The following is a 22,015-nucleotide window of genomic DNA, read 5'->3' as shown; positions in this document are numbered from 1 at the left end:
AGGATCCCACATGCCACGGAGCGGCTGAGCCCATGCGCCACAACTGCTGAGCCTGCGCTCGGGAGCCCATGAGCCACAACTACTGAGACCGCGTGCCACAACTGCTGAAGCCCGTGCACCTGGAGCCTGTGCTCCGCAACAGGAGGGGCCACCGCAGTGAGGGGCCTGTGCACCGCAGCGAAGAGTGGTCCCCGCTCTCTGCAACTAGAGAAAAGCCTGCGTGCAGCAATGAAGACCCAACGCAGCCAAAAATAAAATAAATAAAATAAAATAAATAATTTTAAAAAAAGAAGCTATGGAAATTTTGTGCAGCAAGCAGGGGCTACGCTTCATTGTGGTGCACGGGCTTCTCATTGTGGTGGCTTCTGTTTGTTGCGGAGCACCAGCTCTAGGGCATGTGGGCTTCAGTAGCTGTGGTACACGGGCTCAGTACTTGTGGCTCATGGGCTCTAGAGCGCAAGCTCAGTAGTTATGGTGCACATGCTTAGTTGCTCTGCAGCACGTGGGATCTTTCCGGACCAGGGCTCGAATCCGTGTTCCCTGCACTGGCAGGAGGATTCTTAACCACTGTGCCACCAGGAAGTCCCAGTGCTGCACTCTTTAAGCATGAGCAGATATCCAAGGATCAGGCGAGTAAGATATAGCTCTAAAGTGCAGACAGAAACCAAAGCCAACAAACAGAAAAAATAGCAACTATAAAAGAATATGAGAACTTAAAAAAAACTATTATTAATACCCACAAAAAAATAAAAGATATTGTACCCACGAAACAATGATATTAAAAAGGAAACTGATCATGAGAATGGGTACACTTAAAAATATGATAGCAGAAATTAAAAACACAATAGAAGGAGTGAAAAATAAAGCTAAATAAATCTTCCAAAAAGTAGGACAAATGGACAAAGAAAAGAGAAAAATAAGAAAACATCCCTAATAGACATTCTACTTTTTTTTTTTTTGCGGTACGCAGGCCTCTCACTGTTGTGGCCTCTCCCGTTGCGGAGCACAGGCTCTGGATGCACAGGCTCAGCGGCCATGGCTCATGGGCCCAGCCGCTCCACGGCATGTGGGATCCTCCCGGACTGGGGCATGGACTCTCAACCACTGCGCCACCAGGGAAGCCCCCCTAACAGACATTTTAGAAAGAGAAACTAGAGAATAAGTCAAATAATTAAAGGAAACCTCCAGAACTGAAGGACATGAATTTCCAAACTGAAAGAGGCTATCGAGTGCCAAGCACAATAAATGAAGACAAACCCACACCAAGGCACATTATCGTTAAATTTTTAAAATACTGGGAATAAAAAAAAGATCTTAAAAGTTTCAAGACTGGAAAATAGATCACATACGAATCAGAATGGCATCAAACATCTCAAGAGAAACTTTGGAAGCTAGAAGACAAGGGAGGAAGCAATGTCTCCAAAATTCTAAGGAAAAATTATTTTCTTCTGTGTGCAGTCAAAAATATAAATTAAGTATGAAGCTAGAAGAAAGACACTTTTAGACAGACAAGTTCTCAAAAATTTACCTCCCAGAGATTCTTTCTTAGAAAGCTAGAGGAGATTTTCCACCAAGCTGAGAGGGTAAACCAAGAAATTCAGGAAACAAGGGTTTCAACTCAAGAAAAAAGCAAAAGGAACTCCCAGGATGGCAGATGAACACTGGGAATAGTACCACCAATCATAATGGAGCAAGGTAGAACCCTCTAAGAAAGTTATTTCTATGAAATGAAAATGTCAAATCAAATACCTGATACATTTAAATTATTTAAGAAAGAACTTAGGGGCTTCCCTGGTGGCGCAGAGGTTGGGAATCCGCCTGCCAATGCAGGAGACACAGGTTCGATCCCTGGTTCGGGAGGATCCCACATGCCACGGAGCGGCTGAGCCCATGCGCCACAACTGCTGAGCCTGCGCTCGGGAGCCCATGAGCCACAACTACTGAGACCGCGTGCCACAACTGCTGAAGCCCGTGCACCTGGAGCCTGTGCTCCGCAACAGGAGGGGCCACCGCAGTGAGGGGCCTGTGCACCGCAGCGAAGAGTGGTCCCCGCTCTCTGCAACTAGAGAAAAGCCTGCGTGCAGCAATGAAGACCCAACGCAGCCAAAAATAAAATAAATAAAATAAAATAAATAATTTTTTTTTAAAAAAGAACTTAGACAAGGGATAGTTTGAAGATGAATTAGTGGTATGCACATTTAAAAAATAATAGGGGGATTTCCCTGGTGGTCCAGTGGGAAGATTCCACGCTCCCAATGTAGGGGGCCCGAGTTCAATCCCTGGTTGGGGAACTAGATCCCGCATGCCTGTCGCAATTAAGAGTTCACAGGAACAACAAATAAGTCCGTGTGCTGCAACAAAGACCTGGCTCAGCCAAAATAAATAAATTTAAATATATAAATGTCAACCTTTGGGCTTCCCTGGTGGCGCAGTGGTTAAGAATCCACCTGCCAATGCAGGGGACACGGGTTCGAGCCCTGGTCTGGGAAGATCCCACATGCCACTGAGCAACTAAGCCCATGAGCCACAACTCCTGAGCCTGCGCTCTACAGCCCATAAGCCACAACTACTGAGCCCACATGCCACAACTACTGAAGCCCGCACCCAAAGCCCGTGCTCCACAACAAAAGAAGCCACTGCAGTGAGAAGCCGGCGCTTCACAACAAAGAGTAGCCCCCGCTGGCTGCAACTAGAGAGCCTGTGTGCAGCAATGAAGACCCAACGCAGCCAAAAATAAATAAATAAGTAAATAATAAATTTTTAAAATTAAAAATTAAAAAATAAATGTCAACCTTTAAAAAAAATAAGCAAATGAAAAACACAAAGCTTCACTGTTTTTTTTTTTTTTTTTTTGGGGTATGCGGGCCTCCCTCTGCTGCGGCCTCTCCCGCTGCGGAGCACAGGCTCCGGACGCACAGGCCCAGCGGCCATGGCTCACGGGCCCAGCCGCTCCGCGGCACGTGGGATCCTCCCAGACCGGGGCGCGAACCCGGTTCCCCTGCATCGGCAGGCGGACGCGCAACCACTGCGCCACCAGGGAAGCCCAGCTTCACTGTTAAATATACAACACCTTTAATCCCAAAGAAAACAAAGTGTTGTACAGGAAAGGGGAAAAAAAAATCATCGTATACTACATGGCCCAACTGTGATCAGTCACAATGATGTAAAAATCCTGAACACTGATCTAATCAAAATCCTGAAACATATAGGAACCACAAAAAGTAGGTCAGTTTGGGGAAGAAAAAATGAAGAGTTCAGTTTGGAGCACAGTAAGTTTGAGGTATGGCATATTATCTAAGTGACAGCAGTGAGCAGGCAGTTAAAGATGCAGGACACAGCACGTAAGAGAAATGAGGGCTGGAGAGAACACATCTGAAAGTCACTCACAGAAGGGAGAAGACTGAAGCCAGTTCAAGACCAGCTGAACTGGGATGGAAGAAAGGTGATGGAGGTAGGTGGTCAAGATAAGAATCTTGAGGAAACAGCTATATTTTAATGGGCAGGAAAAAGAGTTAAAGAAGGGGTTAGAGACACAGAAAGAAAGAAGAAAACATTGATGTCAAATGAGTAGAGTTTCAAAAAGGAAACAGAAGGGGGTGTAATACAACCAAAAGAATAAGGACTGGATAAAGAAAAATACTGGATTTCACACTCATCCAAAGAGCATTAGATTTTACAACAAAAAGAAGGAAAACAAAATAAAACTGGATTTTACTCTTCAAGGGAATGCAGGGAGGACAGGATCAGGCTAAAAAATGGTTAAGTAGTGAATAAGTAGTCAGAAGGTTGAGGTAAGTATAGTTGACTTAAGAAGTCTAGTCATAGGGCTCCCCTGGTGGCACAATGGTTGAGAGTCTGCCTGCCGATGCAGGGGACACGGGTTCGTGCCCCGGTCCGGGAGGATTCCACCCCCGGTCCGGGAGGATCCCACATGCCGCAGAGCAGCTGGGCCCGTGAGCCATGGCCACTGGGCCTGCGCGTCTGGAGCCTGTGCTCCGCAACAGGAGAGGCCACAACAGTGAGAGGCGTGCGTACCACAAAAAAAAAAAAAAAAAAAAAAAAAAAGAAGTCTAGTCATAAAGGTGTAGTCAAAAAGAAAAACTGAATTACTATTTCAGAGGATAACACAATCAAGGAAGAATCAAAGGTTTTTCACTTTTTGGTTTTATAATGCTTAGGAAGGGCCAAGAACTTCTGTAGGCTGTGGGAAAGGATTCAAAAGAGAAAAAAAACTAAAGATGCAACATGGAGAGGAAATAACCAATGAGGCAAGGTCTCAGGGGAAGAAGGAAAAAAAGGAACAGTAGGCACAAGCCAAGGACTTCCTGGGCACTGAGATGAGAAAAAAAGGGGAGTAGAGACTTTTTATGGCAATTTTTGAGGGGGCTCATGGCAGGGAGCTCTTGGGTGGTGTCAACCTTCTGAATAGGTATGAAGTAAGGTTATCTCCATAGAATGAAAGAGATACAGTAACATTGTTAGGGGCTTAAGAACAGCAGAAAAGGTTTGGAACAGGCACTATGGTGAATTCAGTTCAGGAAACAAACAGTAGCAAAGAAGGCCCAGTAGAGTTACACAGCTCAAACTTGTAGAACAGAAAAATGGCCTGGTTTCACAACTTTCTTCAACATTAAGCAAACTAATAATAATGGAATCTTCCCAGAACTTGCATTAGCAATGGAGATAAGGTAAAAGGAGAACCTTCCTTGAGATATAAAATGCCTTCTGAAGTCATGCACACTTAGTAAAATCCAAGAAATAACAAGCTCATAGGACTAGAAGAATCTTTCAGAAGAGGGTTGCCTTCACTGGGCCTCCAAAAAATCCTCTGATATGGTCATCCCAAAGAAGAGACAGATATTTGATATTTGTAGAGAATATGTCATAGAGGCCAAATCCATTTGGCTGAATATTCTAAGAATGCTCCAACATCTACTAGATGCCAGGAAATTATGTCAAGTAGAATTCTACCCATAAAATTCCTAGATGCCCAGAAGTAATCTATACAAAAATGAGTTATCCTCAGTCAACAAAGAGAGATCAAGGATTCAAACAGAGGATCAGCATCAAGAGAGTATAATTTGCTATAATTTAGGAGTCACCTAGTAGCATTAACAAATCTCCTTCTCTAGAGATTCTAACAAACAAAATAGAGCCCGGAGGATTCAAGTATTTCCCTGGAAGAGGTATATGCCAAGAAAATTTACTGAGCACAGGTTCTGAGTACGACTGTGTACAATGAACTTCAGAGAGATACAGAAAGATGACAAGGTCTCTGCAGATCATAAACCTATATTCAACCTTATCAAAGAAAAAGAAGACACATGAAAATGACTGAACTGAACAGTACAACAAATTTATAAGTGGAAATCAGAAGACCAAGCAGCTTCCATCTATCGATATATACAGATACAGGTATATAGTAGATATGTATATATTTGTTCTCAGAACCAGATGGATGGATGTCATAAGAGAACACCTTCTGAAGAAGGCTTTGCATTTATTTTTTAAATTTATAAAGTTTTGAGGGTCATTAAAAACTACAGACAAGTGAATTGGAGGCAAAAAAAATTCCAAAAAAGACTAATGAAACATATATAGGGACAGTAGCTGAAATAAGCCCCCAAAATTATCTTGCCCAGAAGTGACAATTAATGTACTGGACAGGATCAGAGGTAGCAGAATGATGGAAAGTGAAGAGCCTTAGAGGTATGCCTGATGAGCCTGGGTTTATCACAATTTAGAATTTGGTACTTTTGTGTTCCAGCTAAAAATGGCAAGATGAAAACAAAGGTAGAGAGTTAAGCTAGCAGCTACATATTGGAATAAGGAAGGATGAAGAGTATATCTTAGAAGGCTGCTATCACACATGAGGGTATGACAGCATGAACCAGAGAAAATGCTACAGAATGGGAGGGGAAAAGGTAGACCAAGAGATGAGGAAGTCAAACATGGATTGGATTTAATACCAAAGAAAGGAGAATCAATGAACAGGAGACCAGAATGACAGTAGAGAGGAATAAGAAAGTGGCATAGGATCTTACTGAGAAGTAAGGTGGAGATTTAAGGAAGAAGAATTCAGTTTTTTTAAAGACTATAAATTTCAGGAGGCTGAATAAGCTTTTTTCCCTAGCTCTGAGTTTTCCCCCATAAGATTTCACAAAAACAGGAATATAGGAACATAAAAGGCAGAATAAATGAATGATAAATAAAAGCAGGACCTTTACAAATTTGATCCCATAGATCTCAAAAGATTTTATGAAACCATAAACGAAATACATGCTTAAAAATTAAGAATTAAAATTATATGAACTTTAAAGCATAAGGTAGTAAACCATTAATAAGCAATCATTATGACAACCAATTACAGTTATATTAAATATGCTCCTGGAAGTTGACGGAAGAAGCTTTCTGTTGAAATGTGAAAAACAGACACCTATTTCCGTAAGACAATAAAATTATTTACAACCCATTTTAACAATGAACAAAAGCATACCTTTAATGTTCCATCAGCTGAACAACTAGCCAAAAGCTTATCATCTGGTGAAAACCTGCAGTGACCGACTGAATTTGTATGGCCAAACATGGTATTTCGACATTCTTTCTGATTAAGAGCCCAGAGCTATTTGAGAAAGATAAAAAGATAACTGAAAAACTAGCATTGAATGGGGAAAAGTTAGAAATCATGTAAAGTTCTTCCTTCCCTCCCAATTAAGCTTTTTCAGTTACAGGAAGCATTCCATTCAGTTTGACAAAGGTGTCAAACACAAAGGTGAATCCGTGATTAACAAGTAATGCGGCAGCCCTTAGATCAGCACCTAAATCTACTAAGGGATCTGAAGGTTTATCTAGGCTTCAGTCTGAGCACTAAACTAGCTAAACAATTACTGCTTATTTTAACAAAGTAGTTTGAAATCATTATTATTTTACTCAGCTGTATAACAATATGTAAAATAAATTGCCCAATTTTTTTAAATGCTAAGTTATCCAACTCTAAAAACAGTCATTTCTAAGATTTCCCTATGCAAACCTGGAGTCTACTAACTAGACTAAAATCTATTAACGCTCTTAAAAAAAAAAACTCAAAAGGGCTTCCCTGGTGGTGCAGTGATTGAGAGTCCGCCTGCCGATGCAGGGGACACGGGTTCGTGCCCCGGTCCGGGAGGATTCCACACGCCGCGGAGCGGCTGGGCCCGTGAGCCATGGCCGCTGCGCCTGCGCGTCCGGAGCCTGTGCTCCGCAACGGGAGAGGCCACAGCAGTGAGAGGCCCGCGTACCGCAAAAAAAAAAAAAAAAAAAAAAGACTCAAAAATACAAAGACTGCAAAGATAGATATAAATACATTTGACGGGAAACATAAGGGATTAGAAGAGCAAGTTAAACAACCCTTCCTGGAAACAATCAACCAAATCCAGAAGGTGGGACATTCTACAGGATAAATGACTCAATTTTTCTAACAAATCAATGGCATAAAAAAAGAGATAAGACGGGAAGGGGAACATTTAAAGAATAAAAGATTTAAGAGACATATCAACCAAATGCCACTTGAAGTTTGGATTCTGACTCCAATATATATATGGTAGAAAGGTATGTTTTGAGACTAATAAGGAAAAAAGAACATGGACCAGGTATATTACGAAATTACTATTTATTATGTTAGGTATGATAATGGCATGGTATTTCTGTTTTAGACCTCAGAGATTCATGCTGAAGTATTCCGGGTGAAATGATATGTTACCTGGGATTTGCTATAAAATGCTCTAATCCAAAAAAACGGGAGGTGGTGGCGGAATAAAATACAATTGGCAAATGTTGACAATTGTTGGAGCTAGACGATGGACACCACGAGAGTTACTATTCTCTCTCCTTTGGGGTATGTTTGAAAAGTATAAAAAATGTAAATAAAATGGGCAAGGGTGATTTATGCTAATTAGATTAAACATAGAAGAAGAAATCATTTATCTCCCAAAATTAATCTTAATAAAAATCCTTTGGAAATGATCAGTGAGGTAAGTCCTGTTCTTTATGTCCATCTCCACCCCTGGCTTCTTTCATCCCAGTCCCAGATAAACCCAATTCTGCAAATAACACAAATTACATGGGAGCAGCATCAAATTTACGTCTTTTCATTGGCTTCTCTCAGTTCAGAAAGCACAAGAAGGGCTTCCCTGGTGGTGGCGCAGCGGTTAAGAATCCGCCTGCCAATGCAGGGGACACGGGTTCGAGCCCTGGTCCGAGAAGATCCCACATGCCACAGAGCAACTAAGCCCGTGCGCCACAACTACTGAGCCTGGGCTCTAGAGCCCGCGAGCCCCAACTACCGAGCCCACACGCCGCAAGTACTGAAGCCCACGCGCCTAGAGCCCGTGCTCCGCAAGGAGAGAAGCCACCACAATGAGAAGCCTGCACGTGCACCAAAGAGCAGCCCCCGTTCTCTGCAACTAGATAAAGCCCGTGCACAGCAACGAAGACCCAACGCAGCCAAAATTTAAAAAAAAAAAAAGCACAAGAAGTGGGACTTCCCTGGTGGCGCAGTGGTTAAGAATCCACCTGCCAACGTGGGGGATATGGGTTCAAGCGCTGGTCCAGGAAGATCCCACATGCCGCGAAGCAAGTAAGCCTGTGCACCACAACTACTGAGCCTGCACTCTAGAGCCCGCGAGCCCAAGTAAGCCTGTGCACCACAACTACTGAGCCTGCACTCTCGAGCCCGCGAGCCACAACTACTGAAGCCCATGCACCCTAGAGCCCGTGCTCTGCAACAAGAGAAGCCACCGCAATGAGAAGCCCACACACCTCAATGAAGAGTAGCCCCCACTCGCCGCAACTAGAGAAAGCCCACGCACAGCAACAAAGACCCAAAGCTGCCAAAGAAATAAATTTTTTTTAAAAAAAGAACTTAAAGTTTATAAAAATAAGAGAATAGAACCATTGCATAGGACATAGGATCCAGGACTTGAAAGAATACAATAAAATCAGATTTTTTTTTTTAAAAAAAAAGCACAAGTAGTAAGTCCTAATAGCCCTCATGGAAATGCAAGTGTGGAATGACCGGTCTTAAAGTAAAACTTCTCCTTATTTAAAACTGTTGACCAGGCTTCCCTGGTGGTACAGTGGTTAAGAATCCGCCTGCCAATGCAGGGGACATGGGTTCAAGCCCTGGTCCGGGAAGATCCCACATGCCGCAGAGCAACTAAGCCTGTGCACCACAACTACTGAGCTTGCGCTCTAGAGCCCGCGAGCCACAACTACTGGAGCCCACGCACCCTAGAGCCCGTGCTCTGCAACACGAGAAGCCACCACCATGAGAAGCCCACACACTGCAGAGTAGCCCCCACTTGCTGCAACTAGAGAAAGCCCACATGCAGCAACGAAAACCCAACACAGCCAAAAATAAATAAATAAAATAAATAAATTTATCTTAAAAAAATTATCAAACATATGTGGAATGAATATCTATTTCTGGTTTTAGTTTGGTTTAAAATATTTTCTTTTCCTATCAGCACACTTTTTCCCTCCTCTTTCTGATAAGACCCTCTCTTTCGAATCTTGAATCAAGCCCCAGTCATAATTCAAGTGGAGCTGACCTCACCTATTCGTCCCATTTCTACATGGCTAAACCTGTGACCCCTGGTCAATCAAAGGATTCCATCCTACTGACCACTAGGGTTATTCAGCAATGCGCATGTAACCCAAACCTCGTAAACTAGAGTTTTCTCTATGGGAAAACTATGGGACCTGGGAAACAGCGAGTTTCCCTTCCTTTGTGATTATGAGCTGTAATATCCATGTAAGCCTGGAGCTAAGGATAGCCAAATCTGCTGCACAGAGAGAATATGCCTGAATCAACAAAAAGGGAAACAGAGTCTAGAGATGGAGGCAGGGGTTAAAGCCTGAGAATGTATTTTAGGCATCTGGAATCAGCTATGCCTGAAGCCACACTCCTTCTAGACTTTTCAGTTACAAGAGCCAATAATATCTTTGTTGTTGTTGTTGTTGCTTAAGCTAATATGAAAGTTTCTACCCCTGCAGCCAAAAGATCCCTGATTAATACAATATATGAAAAAAAAATCAAAGGAGATGTTGTGATGTATCTATCAAATTTATCTACATAATTCTCATTATCCACACTTACTTTGAGGAAGCAGTCATTTGAACCAGTGGCTAAGAGAAGATGATTACTATTGTTGGTGAAGTGGCAGCAATTGACTTGCTCTGAGTGCTCATCATAGGTATGTACTAGTTCCCCAGACATAGAATTCCAAATCTAAAGAGAATAGAGAAAATAAAATTTACAAGTACCCCTTATTTTCAAAGAGAAAACAGAGAGGCAAAGCAAATGTGAGCTGTTTTGCAGATTTTCCCAGACATGATACTAATGAATAACTCCCCCTTCCCTAAATTATGTCATCAGCATTTTGCCAGAATGTTTTTTCTTCTTAATTACCTGCAAGTCTACCTGCAAGTAATGTAAAACATTACATTTTTCAAGGGCAAGATTTCACATGTTCATATGAATTGACCACAGGCAGAAAAGTGCTATAAAAGGGATGGAATAATGGACTTCAGACCAGAAAAATTAATCAGAGCCAATCTAAGACCTGGCTCTACCACTTAAAAGTTGTGTGTCCCTAGTCAAGTCCTTAATTTACCTGCATTTCAGTTCCCCCCTCTGTAAAATGGGGATACTTGTACCCATCTTACACAATGCATGATGTCAAATGACAAATAATTTGATAAGTTCTGCTGACCTCAAGGTACTAATAAATAAGTAAAGGCAAATGACTCAGTGAAAACAAATAAAGCCTTTAGATTCTGCGGGAAACCTAGCTTTCAACCTTGGTGCCATCAGGCATTAGTTAATATGAGCTCGGGCAAACGACTTCATCTCTGAACCTGTTTCCTCATCTCTAAAATGGGATCAACACTTACTTTGCAATTGTAGTGAGAAATTGATAATGTAATACAAGAAAGTGTGTAGTATAAAGCCTCATGCAGTGTTCTCAGTAAAAAGTAATCATTTTCCTAGTTACTATGTAAGTAGTCTGTTTCATCAAACAAACAAAAGAAATAAATTACCTAATGAATTTTCACTGGGCTTTGGACTTTTAGAGGTACTAATGTCCCTCCCATAGCATTTTCTTTTATCTTACCAAAGCACTCTCCAGAGATCCAAAGAGTTTATTTTATTTTAAAGTTCTGTAATAAGTATTTCTGCCTCTTGCTTTAAATTTCTTACAAATAGAAACTTGAGCCACATAGCTCTGACTCTGGAACACCACAGAATGGCCAACTCCAAGTCTGACTCAGAATAGAGGTTACAGAGTGAATTAACTGATTGGTTGTAAAGCCACGTAGAGAGTCCAATCTATCAAGAAGATTTTTCCAAAGTCTCAATTTAGTCTGGACACTCCGGGGTCCTCTTCAAGTAGATGCAAACTCCACAAAAACTCTCAAGCCAACTTTCTTGCCCCCAGGTCCACTAAGGCCCACCCCACCTAAACAGATTCAGCATTCCACACCCCTTTTGAAAAAAGCCTAAAATGAGGTCTCCCCTCCATTTATCAAATAAAATATTCCACTAGACTTCACTTTCTCTTAAATTACATAAAAATACTCTGGCTAAAAGCCAAATTTAGGGACAAGAAACAAAAAAAAGAATAATTAACAAAGATAAAAATTACCCTGTGGGTTTTCTTTTCTCTGTTTACTTTGTAGACTAGTAACCTGATTGTTAGTATGTTTATTCATCTAGTTTTGCATTGAATGTAAGCCAGCTCATAAAGGTAAAAAAAATCTGGGTTGCATTTCACAAATTATATATTTTACAACAGGAATCGATCTCAGACAATAATTCTGTGCAGCAACACTTCCGACCACAGTACACTTAGAGATTTCAACTGATATTTAACCCACAGACCTGTCAATAAGTGGCAAGCAAATTCATTAATCTGAAATTGTGTTTCCCAGCTGCCTGATAAATATAAATATCAGCTGTGTTTCCTAGGCTACTCAACCTAGGCGTTTTTGCTTGTGCTTAAAAATAAAAAGTTTTAGACAGAATTTACAATGGTTAAAACTGGTTTGCCTCAAGTTAGTAGATCAACAGGCAAGAATCCTTTAACCCTACTTACTCTAGTCCCTCTATTACAGAAAAAGAAAATAAATTCTGTGGTGATTACAACTCAAGAGGAAAATATTTCCCTACCTTCACTTTTTTATCCACTGAGCAGGTTGCTATAAATCTGTCATCTGCAGAGAATGCACAGCAAAGCACTTCATCCTCATGAGCCTTGATTTCTAGAAGTTTCTCTCCTGTTTCAGCTTTGAAAACCTATATAAAGCAACAATAAAATCTTTTTACTATACCTATTTAACCACGGGCCATCATTCAATAAAAATATTTCTTTAAAAGATCTTTATCACTGTTATTTTGCAACAGAAATGAACCTTGGCAATATCCTCTAAAAATGAGAATTTTTGCCAGAATTCATATGCCGTAACATAAAAAGAAAATCATTCTGCCCAAAAAAAAAAAAAGGAACTTCCCTGGCGGTCCAATGGTTAAGACTCCGTGCTCCCACTGCAGGGGGCCCGGGATCGATCCCTGGTCAGAGAAGTAAGATCCCGCCTGCCGCATAGTACAGCAATCAATCAATCAATAGAGCTGACAGTAGCTCAGTTCTTGAGAACAGTTTGGCAAATTCTTAACAATCAGTAGAAAACACTTCATTCAATATGCTTTCTGCGCTCAAAAGCCAAAATTAATAAAAGTAGTAATAAAGTACACATACAGAAATAAGGCTTACAATCATAATCTTGCAATCTTAAATTTAAATGTTTTAACTAGTTTTTGTTTCCTTCAAAATCAAAAGGTTGAGTACCAATTTAAAGAAAAGCACTCATTTATGTTTTCTGAAAACAAATGAGAAATTAAAATTCCTTCAAGCGACTAAGGAAATAATCTAGTCCAATTCCTATTTACAGTCAGAAATCTATGCCCGAGCCTATGATAAAATAGGTACTTTACACAGTCACTGTTTTTTAATCAGAGTCCTATTCACTGTGCTATGAAGTCCTTATGTCTTTTAACAGTTATCATATCCTCATTACCCTTAGCTGTCACATGGATGACAAGAACTGACTGCTAGGGTAAAAGGCACTTCTATGTCACTGGGCAAGTTTAGAATTATGAAAATACACCACCATATCTTTTAAATCTACAGAGAAAACTTTCATAAAATGTTCAAGAGATCTGAACATGTCTCTATTCCTAATGTGCAATTTTCTTGAATTTTAGAATTTGAATATATTCTAATATACACAGTATTAGGTGCATGACTCTTTCAATTTTTCTCAAGAGATACGTTTACCTGCAAGTTTTTATCAGCTCCACAAGAAGCTATTCTTTGACCATCCTCAGAAAAGCAAGCATGGTACACAGCATCTGTATGGGGGCGGACGACCAAGCGGGAGAGATTCTTGATGTTTTCTTTGTTTCTAAATATAAGGGAAAAAATGAACAGAAACCCAATAAACAAGAGTAAAAGTAATTATTTTCTTTCAGTAATAAACTGTCTTTTAACATAGTTATGTTCCAAAAAATACAAAATTCTTAAAATTAAATTACCAACATGTAAATGACAGCACACATCACCTGAGGAAAAAAAGCATAATATAACAAAAGCAGCATTTTAAGATAAACGCTACGCTATATCAAGCAACCTGTCATGTACTACAAATATCACTGAGTTGGAAGAAATCTAGTTAATCAAATACATGTCAGTTTTTATTTTCCTCTAATACATTAATAACAACATGTGCAGAGAAAACATTATAAGAAGATAACCTCAAAAAAATCTCCATCTTTTTCAAAAGGAAAGAGCTATAGCAAAATGAAGCTCATTTCCTAACTAAAATATGACACTACACCCACCATAATGATGTGCACTTTAAAACCATTCTTCTCTAACTACAATTATTCAGATATAGAGGAAAAAAAAGTAATGTCATTTTCTTTGTATCTTAATCTACTAAATACTAAGTATTGCACTAGTATAGATATTATTTCACAAAGGCAAAAGGGTAAAGGAATGTGATGTATACTTAAAATGGGGAAAGTATTAGAACGGTGTCAGAATTCCACATACATACACCCCAGTCACTGTGAGTAAATATGTTAAGTGGTATCATGCTTATCTTAAGAGGAAAAGGTTAGGCATCAGATAAACCTAAAAGGCAACCCTGCTTCTACTACTTATTAGGTGTGTAAACTTATGCAAATTACTTAACCTAGTAAGTTTCCTTTTCCTCATATGTAAAATGTGAGTAATGATACCTGCTCTGAACAGGTATCACACGCAAAACAGACCAAATGAAAAAAGGGAACACAATGGCAAATCAGACTTAAACCTTGCCTACAAAGTATTAAACTTCACTAGAAGTGATAAAACAAACAACTATAAAAACTAGAGTGATGAGAATCTGGAGGATAAACAGGTAAGCTACTGGCAAAGTTTAGAGAATCAGATTAAGAAAATATGTCCCCCGATCTATCTACTCAATTCCTCAAAGCTCAGAAAGTGACCTGTCACAATTATGGGCATATGGCCAAAAAGTATTAGATAAATAACAAATGAATGCATGAATGATTTCTTTGAAAGATAAAACTCAAATTATGTTTATACCAACCTAAACTTTCTACAGAAGAAAAAAAAAAGCTTTCTAGTACTGAAAAATAAAGCATTCTTTGAATATGACCTGGTCAAACCCAGTTAAAAAGATACAGCTATTAATGACTAACCATCCTATAAGAGAACATCACAGGTTGAAATGCAGTTGATGAAGCGGAGAAAAAAAAAAAAAAACAGCAAGAAAAAGTAAAAAAAAAACAAACTCAACACTCGAAAGAGAACAAGAACTAAACCTATGCCCATCTGATTATCAGACCAAGTATCACAATTCTATTTTAGTCACTAACTAAAACATGAATTCAGTCGATCTTCTACAAATTTCTCTTGAATATCAACTACACGAACCAGGCAAAATGCTAAATGCTATTTATTCTTTTCTTTTTTAAAAAATAAATTTATTTATTTTTTATCTATTTTTATTTTATTTTTGGCTACATTGGGTCTTCGTTGCTGCGTGCGGGCTTTCTCTAGTTGCGGCGAGCAGGGGCTACCCTTCGTTGCGGTGCGCAGGCTTCTCATCGCGGTGGCTTCTCTTGTTGCGGCGCACAGGCTCTAGATGCACGGGCTTCAGTAGTTGTGGCACACGGGCTTCGGCAGTTTTGGCTCGCAGACTCTACAGCACAGGCTCAGTGCTGTGGCACACGGGCTTAGTCGCTCCGCGGCATGTGGGATCTTCCCAGACCAGGGCTAGAACCCATGTCCCCTGCATTGGCAGGCAGATTCTTAACCACTGCACCAAGGAAGCCCTATCCTTTTTTTAATCTTTTTTTTTTTTTTTGGCCACACCACATGGCTTGCAGGATTTTAGTTCCCCAACCAGGGATAGAACCCAGGCCCTTGGCAGTGAAAGCACAGAATCCTAACCACTGGACCACCAGGGAATTCTCTAAATGCTATTTATTCTTAAAAACAACTACTAACATTCATTGAGCACTTTCTATGATCTAGGTACTGTTCTAAGCAACCTATGTAGGTGTGTATGTTTGTGTACACACACACACTCATTTAATCCTCACAACAATGCTGTGAATAGTACCACTAGGCAAGAGAAGTTGAATAACTTTCTCTTAATGATACACAACTAAAAAATAGCAGAGCTGGGATTCAGGCCCAGGCGGTCTAGAGCCAGAGTCTGTTATTTTAACCTCCAAACGTTCCATACTACAGAATGGATAGATAATTATGGAAAAAAAACAAGTAAACAGAAAACCACCGTAAAATGACACAATGCTATGATATTGAGTAAACAAGTATTCTAGAACACAGACAGATCTCAATGAATTAGGTGGCTGCTTCCAGGGAGAGTGAAACCTCTTCCCAAGAAAATGTTAAAGAATGGTGAACTCTGGGAAGTGAGAAGGTAGGGGAACAAGAAGAATCTCTGACTTTTCATTTTACATCCCTCTAACACTGATTTTTTTTTTAAAAAAAGGGCTTCCCTGGTGGCGCAGTGGTTGAGAGTCCGCCTGCCGATGCAGGGGACACAGGTTCGTGCCCCAGTCCGGGAAGATCCCACATGCCGCGGAGCAGCTAGGCCCATGAGCCATGGCCGCTGAACCTGCGCATCCGGAGCCTGTGCTCCGCAATGGGAGAGGTCACAGCAGTGAGAGGCCCGCATACCAAAAAAAAAAAAAAAAAATCAGGAACATGGATTGCTTTAAAACAAAAATAAAATGAATGAAAAACTAAAATTTAATTTTTTGAAGAATTCCCTGGTGGTCCAGTGTTTAGGACTTGGCACTTTCACTGCTGTGGGCCCAGGTTCAATCCCTGGTCAGAGAACTAAGATCCCACAAGTTGCACGGTGCAGCCAAAAAGTAAAATAAAATAAAGTTTAAATTTTTTTTAATTTAATTTTTAATTTAAAAAAATTTTTTTAACTCTCTCCTTTACGGAAACGTACCAGAATCCCTCATCCATCCAAGCTAAATTACCCACTTCTCAGTTTTACCTCTATTTTATACATTACTTCTGTTGCATTTATCACATTATAATTATCTGTTTAAACTTCTTTCTTCACTACTAAATTGTAAGCTCCTTGGGGAGAGCCTTAGCACCTAGTAACAGTGCTTTAGCACAGTAGAGAAACTCAAATATCTGTTGAACTAAACTGAATTAGGGAAACCACCTACGGCAACCTGAATTATTTGGAAAGAAGGTCCAGGGCTATATAGATCACAGACAGTATCAACCAGGAGGTCAATTTAGATATAAATTATACATGTGAAAAGATGACCATTCATACTTACTATCAAAAGGAGCATGAAAATAAAGCCAGATCCACAGTTTAAATCACATTCAGCAAGCCACATAAGCTCAGTCAAGTCTCAACCTCTCTGTGCCTCAATCTTCTCATTTGTAAAGTAGGGCAAATAATATTTACGTTATAAGGTTGTTTTGAAGATAAAATGAACAATGTATGTGAGCATATAGTATATAAGAGGCATTAAAAAGATAGTAGTTTACCCTTTCCTTTTACAAATTGATAAGATTAAGGTAAGAACACAACTGAATGGCCTCTTAGGAGCTAGAAGAATCAGGATTCAGCGGAAGTTTAATATGGGCTATATGCAAGGCAAAGTGCTCATCACTTTATATCCAATATCTCATTTAAATCTTCACAAAAACAGCGCTTACCTCAAAGGATTGTTATCTCTATTTCATGTATAGGAAAGAAGAATAACCTGTAACTTGTTCAAAATCACAAAACTCTTAGGTTTTAGAACAGAGTCTCAAACCTAGGTTTGTAGCTTCAAAACCAATGCTCTTTGCTACTATACTGTATTACAATAAGTGAAGCATTTATATTAATATTTAGGATGACTTGTCAAAAGTCATCTTATAGGCAAGCATCTATTTTTATGGACTCTGAAAATATGTATTTCTCCTATGGTTACTTCTCTAGAACTTTTCAATAAGTAAGAATGCTTATTAAAAGTTTGAGCCCTATCCAAAGTAGTTAAGTCTTCCTGGAGTGAACATATTCACTACCTGAAAAATAATGACACAGTTAGTGCTGTTCCCTTTGGTTTCTCTCCTAACCTACTTACATCCATTCCACGTAAAGCATTCCGTTATCGACCTCCTGCTTGGCCTTCAGCTTAGCTTGCTGATAAACTTCTGAAGTTTCCAGTTCACAGAGGCCCAGTTGTACAATATTAGGAAATGGCTGTCGTCCAAGAAGATGTCCATTTAAAGATAAAAACTCCTGGAAATTCTCACAGACTGTACCATCCTATGAACAAAATGAAATCTCTTAGAAATGTAACCAGAGCCAAGATCTGACATTTTTTTGTTTCTGTGACATTGTCACTTTAAGGGCTTAAATATTCTCTATATGAGCTAAAATTAAATTGCCAACCATTAGGTAACAAATACATAGTGATCCTCTTCGGACTTTTAAACATAGGGTTAAAAAAAAAATCTCATTATCTAAGTGCTACCTTCTTAACACATTCTCTTTCCTAAAAAAAACACACTGAACACTTTACTTCCCCAGCTTTCAAACCTCAATCCTATCCACAGCAGGAGAGGAAGCAAAATAATTAGAATAATCAAAGATTAAGTAAGGAAATTATCGCTCTTCACCTCTGCTATTTTGTTCATCCCCACTATTAAACCTAGAATTAAATGTCAAAATGAGATGTCCTTTAAGGACTTATTTTTCACAGTAATATATACCTTTTCATCCAACATATGCCTGTATTCCACAAATTCATGAATCAGATGAGCAGGGCCTACAAGCTCCGTTTTTGCTTTAATCCAATCCAGGGAAAACATTAGAGCACACAGTTCCTTTAAAAAAAAAAAAAAAAAAAGATCAGGGGAGCACCTGTTAAAGAGATCAAAGAATTTTAAATCTACCATCATTATCCTAACACTACTGAGAAAAACTTAGCAGATACCTAGAATTTAAGGACAAAAAGGAACATATCATTAATAGTTCCAAAGAAACAAAAAATGGACCTCACACCTTAATTCAAAATAAATTTCAGATGAATTTTTCAGACTTAAATATAAAATAGAAACTTCAAAAAATACTAGAAGAGGGCTGCCCTGGTGGCGCAGTGGTTAAGAATCCACCTGCCAATGCAGTGGACACAGGTTCGAGCCCTGGTCCAGGAAGATCCCACATGCCGCAGAACAACTAAGCCCATGCACAACTACTGAGCCTGTGCTCTAGAGCCCGCGAGCCACAACTACTGAGCCCGTGTGCCACAACTACTGAAGCCCACGCGCCTAGAGCCTGTGCTCCCAACAAGAGAAGCCACCGCAATGCGAAGCCCGCGCACCGCAACGAAGAGTAGCACCCACTCGCCACAACTAGAGAAAGCCCTCATGCAGCAAGGAAGACCCAAAAAAAAGTAGCCAAAAATAAAATAAATAAATAACTTTAATTTAATTTTAAAAAATACTAGAAGATACAGATACTACTATTTTTGTAACCCTGGGGTGAAGGAAATTTTTATAAACATGACCCCAAAGCAAAATACCGAAAAGAAAAATAGTGGTGCATTTAACTACATAAAAACTCAAATGTTCAATATAGTAAAAAAAAAATATAAATAAAATTTAAGACAAAAAATAAACCAGGAAAAAAATTTATTTACAAATGTATGATAGATGAAGGCTTAATATTTTTATAAAAAATTCTAATAGAAGAGTAAGAAACAGATAAACACTCCAATAGAAAAACAGGTAAAGGCAATCAATGGATGAGAGCCAATTCACAAAATAGAAAGTACAAATGGCCAAAAATCTCACCAGTAATCAAAGAGAAACAACAAAGATTTACTATTTTTTAAACATCAGATTTCTAAAGACTAAAAGGAATGATAAAAACGTTAGCTAGAATCAGAGGAAACGAACACCCTCATACACTGCTGGCAGTGATGTAAATCAGAGCACCCTTCTAGAGGACAGTTTAGCAATCTGTATTAAAATTCCAACTGTACACATCATTGACCCAGAATTACACTTATGTGCCCTAAAAAAATAAGTCAGACAAGTGTGCTTAAGCAATCTGACCATCCACCAACCAACTGACCAATCATAATGTACCTATACAATTAAATAGTATGCAGCTTTAAAAATTATGTCAATCTATTATATATAAATTGACATAGAAAGATAACCCTGAACTACAATTAAGTAGGAAAAACAAGATATAAGACTATATTTCTATCATGATCCCATTCTGGTTTTAAAGAACAGGTGTGTGTATCTGAGCAGCAAAATGATCTGGAAAGCTACACATAAAAGCATTAGCAATGGTTGTGATCTTCATTTTCTTCACTTAGTTTTTTCCTCAATTTTTCCAATGAAAGTAAACTATTATCTTTAAAAATCAGGAAAAAAAGGTTAAAAAAAAATGAAAGGAACTGAATCCTGTCACACTACCATACATATCAAAAGTTTTTAAAAGAGTCAATGACCCCATAATTCCACTTCAAGAAATTTCCAAAGGAAATAATACAGGTGTGAAGACAAAAAAGAATTTCATTACAGCATCATAAGAGTAAAAAAAAAAAAAAAAAAAAAATGAAAACAATCTAAGTGTTCAACAATTACAGTTCAGCTAAGTAAATCAGAGCACAGATATTTATTGGAATACTGTCATTCCAATGTAGATTAAACATAAACTGTATGTAACCAAGAGATTAAAGTACCTAAGATTGAAAAATTATTCAAAGTATATATGGGTTTTTTTTAACATCTTTACTGGAGTATAATTGCTTTACAATGGTGTATTTCTGCTTTATAACAAAGTGAATCAGCTATACATATGCATATATCCCCATCTCTTCCCACTTGCGTCTCCCTCCCTCCCACTCTCCATATCCCTCCCCTCTAGCTGGTCACAAAGCACTGAGCTGATTTCCCTGTGCTATGCGGCTGCTTCCCACTAGCTATCATTTGGTAGTATATATATGTCCATGCCACTCTCTCACTTTGTCCCAGCTTACCCTTCCCCCTCCCCGTGTCCTCAAGTCTATTCTCTAGTAGGTCTGCATCTTTATTCCCATCTTGCCCCTAGGTTCTTCATGACCTTTTTTTTTTTTTTTTTTAGATTCCACATATATGTGTTAGTATACGGTATTTGTTTTTCTCTTTCTGACTTACTTCACTCTGTATGACAGACTCTAGGTCTCACGGGCCCAGCCGCTCCGCGGCATGTGGGATCCTCCCGGACCGGGGCGCGAACCCGGTTCCCCTGCATCGGCAGGCGGACGCGCAACCACTGCGCCACCAGGGAAGCCCCATGACTCTTTTTGAATTATGGTTTTCTCAGGGTATATGCCCAGTAGTGGGATTGCGGGGTCGTATGGTAGTTCTATTTGTAGTTTTTTAAGGAACCTCCATACTTTTCTCCATAGTGGCTGTATCAGTTTACATTCCCACCAGCAGTGCAAAAGGGTTTCCTTCTCTCAAAGTATATACGGTTTTCTAAAATGTTAACATTGTGAGTAGTTAATTGGTAGCCATGACTTCAAACATCATCTATGTGCTGATGATTCCCAAATTTTATCTTTAGTCCATAGTTTTCCCCAGAAATCCAGATTCATATATCCAACTATATGCTAAATATATCCAGTCAGATGTCTTAATGTGTACACCAGACTTAATATATTCCAAATGAGTTCCTAACCTTCCCTTCACCCCTGGTAAAATACTTGTTTGACCCACAGCTATCCCAAACTCAGTTCATGGCAATGCCAATCTTTGAACTGCACAAGCTTGGAGTCATCTTTGACTCTTTTCTTTTTCTTACAATGTACATCAAATCCATCAGCAAATCATGAGACTCAATGCCAAATCATCACTTCCTTTCTCCTTGCACACTTTTTTCTTCTTCTGAGCACTTACTACCCCGCTAACATATGATAAATTTATTTGTCCCGGGTCAATCTCCCCCCAGAATGTAAGCTCAATGAGAGCAGGGACTTTGTGCCTGTGGTATATCTTTCATAATGAAGAACACCACCAGTACACAACAAGCACTCCATAAATATTTGCTGAATGAATGAATATACTTTCCCACTCTCCATTTCCTCTCAGAAGTTAAAAACAAATCCATATTGTTCACAAAGGATAGCTACTGGTATGAAGAGACCGAATTTTTAGGTAGTTCATTTACTGCAGTTACTAAGGTACCTGCAGGTAAAAACATAACAAAACCAAAATTACTTACACAGGTTATAACCCTATTTTTACTAATAAAAGAAAATTCTAAACATAGGACAAAATAAAAGTGAGATAGGGCTTCCCTGGTGGCGCAGTGGTTGAGAGTCTGCCTGCCGATGCAGGGGACACGGGTTCAT

The 22,015-nt window shown here is 39.3% G+C and overlaps 1 protein-coding gene across 8 annotated transcripts in view; it reads right to left on the bottom strand.

Annotated features, from left to right (window-relative positions):
- APAF1 (apoptotic peptidase activating factor 1) overlaps positions 1–22,015 on the bottom strand; it is a 122,808-nt gene that overhangs the window by 73,632 nt on the left and 27,161 nt on the right. For 7 of the 8 annotated variants that reach the window (XR_003680114.1, XR_003680115.2, XM_024127488.3 and 4 more), the window contains 6 exons: positions 18,375–18,488; positions 17,744–17,928; positions 13,374–13,500; positions 12,209–12,334; positions 10,136–10,267; positions 6,497–6,622 (listed from right to left, as the gene is read on the bottom strand). Coding sequence is in view for 6 of the 8 variants with exons in the window: in XM_024127488.3 (XP_023983256.1) it covers positions 6,497–6,622; positions 10,136–10,267; positions 12,209–12,334; positions 13,374–13,500; positions 17,744–17,928; positions 18,375–18,488 (810 nt within the window). In the remaining 2 variants the exon portion in view is untranslated. The remainder of the gene's footprint in view (positions 1–6,496; positions 6,623–10,135; positions 10,268–12,208; positions 12,335–13,373; positions 13,501–17,743; positions 17,929–18,374; positions 18,489–22,015) is intronic. The other variant, XM_028490476.1, reaches the window with a different exon arrangement.

Source organism: Physeter macrocephalus, chromosome 6 (genome assembly GCF_002837175.3).
Source record: "Physeter macrocephalus isolate SW-GA chromosome 6, ASM283717v5, whole genome shotgun sequence".
NCBI lineage: Eukaryota > Metazoa > Chordata > Mammalia > Artiodactyla > Physeteridae > Physeter > Physeter macrocephalus.
The sequence above is the reverse complement of the archived record's forward strand: the minus strand, read 5'-3'. Positions and strand labels throughout refer to the sequence as shown.